Below are 10,923 nucleotides of genomic sequence, written 5' to 3'. Positions count from 1 at the left end.
AATTTTCCTCCAAGGTGTTTGAACTTACACCTTTGGGCCAAATTCAACAAAGCTTAGCTAAGTAAGTTGCCTTATGCTCTTGGGCTACAAACCAAGAAAATAGCCAAATAATGGTGACCAACTTGAAATACTGCTGTACCAAAAGACGGATCTATTGAGGTCTATGCAGGAAGGGGACAGAAATTGTCATCTTTCCAAGCCATAAAATAAAACATCACCTATGAAAAAGCGCTGCCTTCCAATCTCACCCATCCACCGCCACCCTTACACACGCACAAAAAGCCAGTTTTCCTAGTCATTTCTTGAGAAGAACAGTGAGTGTTTACCAGCACCATTTTCATTGTCTTGGGGAGAGGATGCTTAACTTTCTTTGATAGGCTAGAAGGTAAGTCCTCACAGCAGCCAGGAGCTTTAGTTGTTACTACCTTTCTGTTACAGATAAGGGGACTTGGGTTCAGAATGATAATGCAACTCGTCCTAAATCACATAGCTAGTATATGGTGGAGTTGGGAACTGGGGATACATCTGTTTGATTTGAATACACTAGACTTTGCACTTCTTGGGGTGCTTACTAAATAAAAAGAAAAAAAAAAGGCAGCTGAATGGGTTTTCTATTATCCATGTTCCAAAGTAAAATTAATGTTTCTGGGAGGATGAGGAAAGAAGACACAGAATTTCGGGATACAGGGACATCGGAAAGCCCATTTAAGGAATCCCTCCCCCTGACTGCTGGGTGGTGGGTCTTTCATAACTCCTGGTCTAGGCTACAGTGACAGGGAAGGTCGTAAGGTTCTTCCATATACAGAGCTAAATATGTGAGACTAGAGCTTCCAACTATTCCAACCCCTGGGTCTCCTCCTTGAGGCCAGAGAGGCTGTCCCTAATCCCTCTCTCATGTGAGACCCAGCAGGTCTGATGTAAGTCTTCTCTCCAACCCTTTCAACTGTTTCCCCAAGGGTACCACTTGTGAAACCCTTCCTCTTCTTGATTTTCCTGTGGGCAGCTTTTCCACACACCGAGGTCCCTCCAGGCTTAGCTTTTCTGAATTCCTGCCAGCATCTGCTGGTGACATTAAAACCTGCCAAAGCAGTGGACTGTTTACCCAACTTGTTTTTAAAACTCACCTATGAATTCACAAATGTGAATAATTTTTGTGATACAACAGCCTAGAAGTTTTGATTTCTGTAAAATTCAGCAACTATTGCTTATAAGGAAGATTCAGAGTCCCGTTATTTTTTAATCCAAGAAAGAAAAAATGCAAATACTTTGTTGATTTTTTAAAATCAAGTAATATAGAAATGTATCCTCCTTGTAAAAAAATAATTTAAATATAATAATCCTCTCTTTTCTCAGAGCTGTATTTAGTTTGATAGGTACCCTTTTGGGCACCTTCTTAAGTGTGTATAGACATCTGTATGTGCACCCAGGAAAAATATGCTTTGATTTTGTGTGTTTTAAAAAATAAATGAATTACATTCATAATAGAAAAAAATGCTACAATTGGAATGAAGGAAGTAGACTTCTAGGCAGTGATATATAAAGGTCTCTAAGACACATAGTTGAGGAATAAAAGCAAGCTGCAAAATAATACATGTTATATGATTGCCCCGCCTTCAATTTCTAAGTGTGGGTTTCCAAACCTCAATCAGAATACCACTCTAACTGCTGAAAGGCATTGTGGCTTTCCAGTTGTAAAGTCTCAAACAAGACCCAATGGTAATAGGTATCCCAATAAATGATGGTATACAAATCAGTGACAAAGATTCCTGTTCCTTTCCTTACGTACTGTAACTGTAGCCAAGGGACTTTATTTATTTGTTCCTAAAAATTTTAACATTTCTTCCTTGACATTTCTAGAAGATAACACAGAATAAAAAGAAGTAATCTCTAGGATTTATAATCTAATGGTGGTAGAGAAAATACATGTACATTTAAACAACAGTACAAAACTGTGTAGTTGATTACCAGGCCTGGACACAGCTGGTGAATTCAGAAAGAGAGAGGTGTCTACAGGCTGAAATAATCAGGGAGGTCTTCACTGAGGAGGTAAAGTTTCAGGAAGCTTGAAAAATGGGGACAACTTGGAGAAGCTGTGTCCCTAATAAGTCAACTTCCCAGAGGGAAGGGGTCCTGTAAGTGAATTATGGAGATGAACGTGGAATATCAGATTAGGGGCAGATTATGGACAGTCTTAAATTTCAAGAAATCGGAGAATAAAAGTATTAAATGACAAGGAATTTAAATTAACAACTAGAGCAACAAATTATTAAAACTAACATGTAATGAAGAATTTGGGAGAACGTGGAGGCTGGAGAATAAATTGGAGATGATTCTTATAACCTAGGAACAGATAGTAATTGTTGGGGGATGGTGTCGGGGGATAATCTGGTAGCCCATCTACCCAGTAATTCAAGCAAGCTCTAATACTGGCCAAGCACCAGTATTCTCAATGGGTTGTGCAACATTTCACTCAGCCTGACTAATGAAAACTAAATGCATTTGGAATGGAAATGACGTATGTGTAGATGAAACATGATGGGCTCTTATGCAACTCCAACTTATGTAAATGGACACAAATAAAGGAAGAAAGCCTGGATTATAAAAGAAAGGCAGGCATCACTCACTTAGACTCTCCAGGATTAAGGTTTGAAAATGAAGGCCCTTTTACCATTAATCTTTCTGGTTTTTATTAGTTATCCAGGTTGGGCAAAAGATAGGCACTACAGCATAGGCATTAAAGAAACCACTTGGAACTATGCTCCTACTGGTAAAAATATGCTCAATGGGAAGCCTTTTTCAGAAGATCAGTAAGTAATACCTTTGCAATGAAAAAGTTACTCTCAGAAACAGAAGTTGGTAATTGTTATTCACTGATAAAATGCTAATGAAGAATTTCCCATCGTTGACCCTTTAAGGGCACATTTGCTATTAGAACTGCTTCCTTTGTTTTCTTCATAGAAATCAGAAATTATTCCTTCTTAGAATTGTCGCCACTTTTGCCAACATGGCACAATATTTCAAGGATCATCTCTAATTCTGTGTTTATCATCAATTTTGTTTGTGTGGTTCTCAAGATATAAAACAACACTTTTCCTTCTGATATGGAGGGTATGGCAGAGATTCTAAAATTGCAGCTCTGTTCTTGATTTCTCTTTTCAAGTAATTGGGAGGGAGAAATCTAGTGGTTATGCGTGGGGGTTTGGATTTACCATGTTTGTTGGCCAAAAAGACCCTAAGTCTACCGGCAAATCCACAAATCCGTATAAATAGGTAAACAATTCTAAGTCACTGGGATCGATCTAACGCTTGAGATCTAAAGTGACCTTCAAGTGGGATTAGAAGCCTTTTTGTGGCTCAGTATGGAGAGTTTGGTAAGTCTTGTAAACCAAAATGCCACGCATATTACTTGCTACACTCATATTTGATTCCTTCATCATAGACTCCACGTTCTCCTTGTTTACACCACCTTTTTTGATTCCCTTCACATTTCCTCCCGTGTCTGAGTTTTGTCTATCAAAATTAGGCTGTAAGGCTTCTTACTTCTAGTTTCAGTTGACTTAACATTTTTTTCTTTCCTGTCAAACTTTGTTAAGATTCTTTTTGTTTCTTTGTTTATTTTTTACAGAGAGTTTCAGTCCTATAAATTTCTAACACGAAGCCAAGACAGGATAGGATCTGTTTATAAGAAGGCTTTGTATTTTCAGTATACTAATGACACATTTCAAACAATCATTAAAAAACCATCCTGGCTGGGATTTTTAGGGCCGATAATTAAGGCAGAGACTGGAGACATGGTTTATGTTCATGTAAAAAATTTTGCTTCAAGAATGTATAGTTTCCATCCTCATGGAATCACCTACACTAAAGAAAATGAAGGTAAGTGGATCCTTTTTTCTTATATTTCTGAGCTGTTGCTTATGGGAAATATGAGCCCAAGACCTCAGGGAAAGCAGGGTAATTATGAACTGGGAATAGTTTGGGGTGAATGCAGACTCTTATTTTTGATGTCTTTAATGTTTATACCAGACAGCCCTTTTTCAATTTTTCATTTTGAGTAAGTGCCCACCCTTGTGCAATTCTTAGGAAAGAAAACACACTTTTCACTCACAATAATAATAATACAAACTAATGAACATTCATGGCTTACTAGAAAAAGCATGGGTCACATTTTTTTTTTTTTTTTGGTAGGAGATGCTCATGAGCAAATGTTAGGTTGGCAGAAATACTATTCTACCCCCACCTCATTTCATTTTCTAATAGATGAGGATTAGCCTCTTGAAAGCATCAGTGTCAAGAGAAATCATTATTTTCCAGAAATACTATTCTACCCCACCTCATTTCATTTCCTAATGGATGAGGATTAACCTCTTGAAAACATCACTGTCAAGAAAAATCATTATTTTCCAAACAGTATCTTGTCTCCTACACATCTACACTCACAGCTGCCTAATGGTGTTAGGAAAAGAAAGGGAAGAGAAAGCCAACAAATAAGGTTTTATGTTCACCATGGAGCAGGGGGGTGCTCGGAGATGGGTTAAATATGAGAGGTTGGCCATGCTTCAAAGTCTTCTATTGAATGTAAGAACTTTATTCATAGTTATGAGGACTCTAGCCTCAAGAGATAAAGATCTAAGGCAAGAATTCTAGGAAAAGAAGAAAGAAAGAAGAGAAAGGCCCCAGATTCAGAACTGGGGTAATAGCTCAGGGTAATGTAAGCTATGCAGAGGGCCACTTTTGGGCTCCAGTGGTCTACTTGGAGGACACATGGATGCCTCTTGATGCCCTGGGTCCCAAGTCTGATGAAAATATGGAAGCCCTCTCAGGAGTCTAGGTTTCTGTGTCTGAGGTCTAGGCATATAGTGGATATTCAGTAAATATTTTTGGAATCCATCAATAATGGTGATAATAGTCTGCAATTATACTGCCTATCTCATTCCAGTTTCGTCTAGAAAATAGACAAGCTGGATATTCAAGTGGAAGCCAGCTAAGGAAGAAGAGACAGGAGGCAGGAAAGAGGAGGGGAGAAATGCACACTTGATTCCAAAAATAGAAATTAACATACATTTATGGCTTACTAGAGAAGGCATGAGTCACATTCAAAATACAGTTGCCCAATGGTTACTCTGACCGCAGTGTGGATAATGTTTCCTAGGTGCCCTCTATCCTGATAATACTACGAGCCAGCAAAAGGAAGATGACCGTCTGCAACCAGGGGCACGATATACTTACAAGTGGTTTGTAGGAGAAAATCAGGGGCCTGGCCCCAGTGACAGTAACTGCGTGACAAGGATTTACCACTCCCATATAGACGCTTCAAAAGACGTGGCTTCGGGTCTTGTTGGACCAATTCTGACTTGCAAAAGAGGTAATATATTTTTAAAATCTCATTGTAGCAATAGAACCAGAGTAAGTAGGCTCTCCCCCTGCTCTCCTCGTGGAATTTTTCTATCAAATGAGCTCCCCTTTCCTGCCTTAACCTTGATTCTTCAGTCAAGAAAGTAAAGTTGCCCTCTCAGACTCCGAGCACTAGATGGCGATGGTGAGTCCAACACCTCAGTTCAAGTCCAGATTGGTCACTAGATGGTAGTCAAATCCAGTGAACTTTTCACAAAATGACTGACATCTTTCTCCTATAGAGAAGTGTTAAATCAGCAGGGTTGAAGAAAGTTGGAAGCCGAGAGGCTGTTTGCCTGTTCCTTGCATGCATTGTTCCTTAGAATTCTGTCTGTAGGTGTACAAGATTAAGTTGAATCAGTTAGAATCACCAGTTTATTTCATGGCAAAAATAATTGTTGCAAAGAGCAAGTTTTGTTGTTCTTTCTGTTTCAGGCACACTGGATGGAGACACCGAAAAATATATCGACAGGTCTTACGTTTTGATGTTTTCCATAACTGATGAAAACAAAAGCTGGTATATCGATGACAATATTAATACATATACTGAATCTGGCAAAGTTAATGCTAACGATTCTGACTTCCAGGAGAGCAATCGCATGCCCTGTAAGATTAAAGAAAGCTTTCTTATTCATCATACCCTATGATTCTAACTTCGGTGATTCTATTTAGTGATTTCCTTTTGTTCAAGTTTGTGTGGTTGAGTTTACATTTTCCAGTTTTCCCTCAAGGTACGCTAGTTGATATGCAAGGCATCTAGTAAATTTTGCTGGTTTGCAGAGTTTCATTGCATGTAAAGTTAGGTAGATGCATTTGTTTTCTAAAGTCTGATCTTGATCAAAAGGAGATGGTAAAAAACAGGAAAGATATAATTTTAAGGTAATAAAATATTTTGGAAGAACAAAAACATAACTGACCAGGTATTTTATGAAAATGTGTTTCTTTAAAAATGTGTTTCTACATAAGAATTTTTCAGAAAGGCACTCTCATTCTCTCAGTCCCCCACCCTTGTTCTCTTCTTTCCGGGACTTAGCTTCTTTCTATTCTTTTCCCCTCTTCACTGACCTCTGCCCTTCGTTCACTTTTCCTCCTCTTGCCTGTAATTCTTCGTGCTCCTGACACTTCTAATTATATACAGTATTTATGGCCTTTTCATGTTTGAAACACCAATCAAATCCCACGTTAGATTATGCATGAGAATGAAGCTGACATCGCGAGGTTTGTGTAATGAGGAAATGTGCTATAAATGTATAGTATTTGGTCCTCATCTACCGTGTGTGAGACATTAGCACACGTTTGTTTACTTGGCTCAGTCAGGACAGCATGCAACTCCTGCTATCAGGCTCATGAATTCAAGCCCTGCGTTGGGGGTCGAGTTTCCTTAAAAAATAAAAAAATCAAATAAAACATATATTTGTTTTCAGCAATAAACGGATACATGTATGGAAATCTGCCCAATCTCACCATGTGTGCTGAGGACAGAGTCAAGTGGTATTTTGTGGGCATGGGTGGTGTGTTGGACACACACTCCATCTATCTGCACGGACAAACTCTGATATCGCGGAACCACAGAAAGGACACCATTACTGTCTTCCCTGCCTCGCTGGAAGATGCCTTCATGGTGGCCAAGGGCCCTGGAGAGTGGCAGTTGAGATGTCAGATACACGGTAGGGATTTGTGACCTTTACATAACACAGCGTCAGAGAATTTTCAACGTTGCAACCCCTCACAAATACCTTCTCTTCCAAATGATTGAAAGCGATTTCTAGGGAGGTGATGGGGTTGCCTTTTGGAAAGGCAGTGACAGGATCAGAACTGGAACCCGGGTCTCTAACACTTAACTGCATAGTAATGAACACTTCTAGGTATATAGGGGTGCTTTGTTTCATGTGTACGAAAAAAACTTTTATATTTATTAGCCCTCGAGCCTTACAAAAAGCCTGGATGGCAGAGCAGGTATCATTACTGTTTGTTTTTAAGTTGAGGAAACAAGTTTCAAGAGGTTAAAACATGTGTCCAAAACCCTGTAGGAAGAATTGCCAGGAATATTGTGGGACTAAATGATACTAATCCAGAACTCAGGAAACCTTTGTATTTCCATTTATTTCCCTCTTCAATCACACCCTCCATTGAATCATACGATGGCCAGTTATGAAGTCATTCATCTTTTCTATACTTAAATATGACCAAACTCTACATATAATCATGCACTCTTTTGTCTTACCTTTCGATCAAAAAACACGGTTGTTCTTACAACTGAAGAATTCACTTTTCTTTTTTTTATACAAAAATGGGTTTACTTCTGTGATCAAACCTGTCTTCTAAGTCTCATACTTTGGTTAGAATCATGCTTCCACTAGTTACGGAAATAACTACACAGCAAGTATTTGTCAGGATTTCCTACGTGCTGGGACCCTCGAGGGCTCTGGGGAAAAAGGAGAACCACTCGCAGCTACTGCAGCTGGAGGACTGAGTTTAATGGTGAAAAGTTTCTCACTTAGAAAGGAATATCATTTTCAGGTGAAAATGGACACTCAATCCCACTCTTCCTATTTACTGACTTTGCAGATGGTGTCTTCGAGCCAGGTCTGGCCCTCAGCTCTGCAGAAAGAATAGGGTCAGCCCTTGGCACAATTGAGAAGCTTCTGAGAGTTCCTTGGCTGATTTGATTGACTCCATACCTTTCCCCTGTATTTAATCTCTTTCCGTGTCCTAGAGTTGTGTGTGGTTTTTAAAATTTACTTCCAGTCTTTTTAAAATTTGTATTTAAAATGTTTTTATTTAAAATTTATTTAATATTTTATTTTATTTTATTAGTAATTACAAGAATACATGAATAGACTTTGGCTGGAAAGAAAGGAAGGATGGAAAGAGGAAGGAATGAGGTGGGGGGTGGATTCGGGGGGTGGGCCGTAGGCAGAAAAAGCAAAAATCTAATGTGATGTAAGGGAGCCAGCTCATACCAGCTCAAGAGGGCAGAGAGTTAAGTCAGCCAGCTGGTAAACTCTTGGTAACTTCAAACTGGTCACAGTGGGAGTGTTTAGACCACAAAAATTAGCAAAATAAATCAAATATGCTGTCTTTTTGTCTTTAGAGAGCTGGTTTAAGAACACACCATTAGTCCAACCCTCCCATTGCCATCTTTGTTCCTCTCCAGAGAGTAAACACTGGGTGTGAATACTTGAAAATCTGTTCACTATGCATTCTCACACAATATATATGAACATGTAGAAACAAAAAAACACATGGCCATATTTTGTGTTTTGTTTTACATAAGTAGATCACGCTGCATATAATTTTCTGCTGTTGCTTTCTTCACTTATCAATGTTTTGAAATCTTTTCCCTGACATTCCACATACATCTAACTTATTCTTTTACACTGTTGTATAGTTTTCCACACTGGGGATGTATCCTAAGTTATTTACCCAATTGCCTACTGGTAGGCATTTAAATTGCTTCCACGTTTTTTGCTCATTAACAATGTTATAGTTAACATCTTTTTATTTGTATCTTTTTATGTTTTAACAAATGCTGCCCAGATTGCCTTCCAAAATGTCTGTCCTAATTTACACTCCCACCAACAGTATTCCAAAATCAAAGCACAGGACTGGTGCCCTTGTGGAAAGTTACCTGCCTTGATTTTCTTTCTGCCGGCTTCTAGTTAATCTAATAGATAAGCTAATTCATTAGTGACTAATGGTGATAATTTTATACCCCTGAGGAAAGATGTTTTTGGCCAAATAGACTCTCAAATTCTACTCAGTAGACAGGCACCATCTTCATCTAGGGACTGGTCCAAAGGTGGTGATTATTCCCCGGTAATATATGTTCCTCTAACCTTTATCTTTGCATCCTGCTTTTTGTATTTGTTTCATACATTTTAGGTTTTTACACAGATTCCGTAAGTAAAATGCCTCAAATTTCTCCAAAAAGGAGAAGATGCAATATTGTTGGCTAAAATGTAAAATATATATGGAATAAGAAAAATGTTGCAGTAACATTCTCTGCTTGGGTTTACTGTTTTTCAGATAGTATGAAGGCCTTTTTTAACGTAAAGGATTGCCAAAAACCTTCAACAGATGTTCCTGGGACATGTGTTATACATTACTATATTGCTGCTGAAAAAATTGTTTGGAACTATGCTCCCTCTGGTGTAGATTTCTTCACTAAAGAAAATTTAACAACACCTGGAAGGTAATAATTCAGTGATTAAAATATTCGTGGTTAGGGGCGCCTGGGTGGCTCAGTCGTTAAGCGTCTGCCTTCGGCTCAGGTCATGGTCCCAGGGTCCTGGGATCGAGCCCCGCATCGGGCTCCCTGCTCAGCGGGGAGCCTGCTTCTCCCTCTCCTACTCTCTCTGCTTGTGTTCCCTCTCTCGCTGTGTCTCTCTCTGTCAAATAAATAAATAAAATCTTTAAAAAAATAAATAAAATAAAATATTTATGGTTAAATAAAGATAATCTAACTTTTTCATAACCAGCTACTCCTAAGAAGGATTTAGGCATCTTATCATAAAAAGATACCGATAAAACAAAAGGAGAAAAATAATTATATCAATAATTAGAAGATGTTGAATTAAAAGATCACTACCACACAAAATTTTCCTCTAAATGCCTTGGCAGCCAGTGCAAAATAAAACATACTGCTCATTTTTTTCCCTAGCACTCAGTTTTTAAAATAGATTTATTATATGTAATTATGAGGCAGTGGATAATGTTATCAACAACAATTTTACAAAAATTCAAAACATTCTTCATGTATAATTTATACTTTCCTGCTAAGATCTGAAGGCATAATTAAATTATTGCCCATGACATTTTTTATTACTTTTTTCTTTCCTATGGCATTCTTAAATCATGTTTTTGTTTTTTGGTTTTTGTTTTTAAGATTTTATTTATTTATTTGAAAAAGAGTGAGACAGAGAGAGAGCATGAGGGGGGGAGGGTCAGAGGGAGAAGCAGACTCCCTGCTGAGCAGGGAGCCTGATGCCAACTCGATCCCGGGACTCCAGGATCATAACCTGCGCTGAAGGCAGTCGCTTAACCAACTGAGCCACCCAGGCGCCCTTAAATCCTGTTTTATAAATATTTTTTATTCCAACAGCACCTAAGAATATGTTACCAATTACTATTTTAATGACCAAAAACTATGACCAAAATACATTACCACGGCACAACATTTAAAAGTACACAAAAAGTTTTTTTGATAGTCCAACTGCTATAATTATATTTACCAACTCAAAGATTACAGCAATTTTAATCCTTCTGGTCTATTGAATGAAAGTTACATGTCAGAAAATATCAAGTTCTGAAACCACCAAGCAGTGTTTCTCACGGTAATTATTTTTCTCTAATTTACTCAGAGAAAATTTGCGAAAACTAAGAATGGTATGTCGAGTGAATATTTTCACTTCTTACTTCAACTCATCAATAAATTATTTAATCTGTGGGATGGAAATTTTATATGAAGGGTATCTGGGCTTAGAGCAAAAATTAGATTCAGAGTTAGGTCCAACTCTCATTTTATAT

General features: G+C 38.2%; 1 protein-coding gene across 1 annotated transcript in view; it reads left to right on the top strand.

The window, feature by feature from the left end:
- The first annotated feature begins 2,652 nt into the window (after window positions 1-2,652).
- The window catches only part of LOC113915983 (ceruloplasmin-like), a 30,006-nt gene continuing 21,735 nt past the window's right edge, over window positions 2,653-10,923 (top strand). Inside the window, exons 1-7 of the mRNA XM_027581862.1 lie at window positions 2,653-2,807; window positions 3,626-3,876; window positions 5,153-5,365; window positions 5,830-6,000; window positions 6,819-7,061; window positions 7,208-7,220; window positions 9,428-9,589. Of these exons, the coding sequence (XP_027437663.1) occupies window positions 2,653-2,807; window positions 3,626-3,876; window positions 5,153-5,365; window positions 5,830-6,000; window positions 6,819-7,061; window positions 7,208-7,220; window positions 9,428-9,589 (1,208 nt within the window). The remainder of the gene's footprint in view (window positions 2,808-3,625; window positions 3,877-5,152; window positions 5,366-5,829; window positions 6,001-6,818; window positions 7,062-7,207; window positions 7,221-9,427; window positions 9,590-10,923) is intronic.

The sequence above is a fragment of the Zalophus californianus genome, chromosome 1, assembly GCF_009762305.2.
Source record: "Zalophus californianus isolate mZalCal1 chromosome 1, mZalCal1.pri.v2, whole genome shotgun sequence".
In the NCBI taxonomy this organism is placed as follows: Eukaryota; Metazoa; Chordata; class Mammalia; order Carnivora; family Otariidae; genus Zalophus; species Zalophus californianus.
This window is presented reverse-complemented; position numbering and strand designations above follow the sequence as displayed.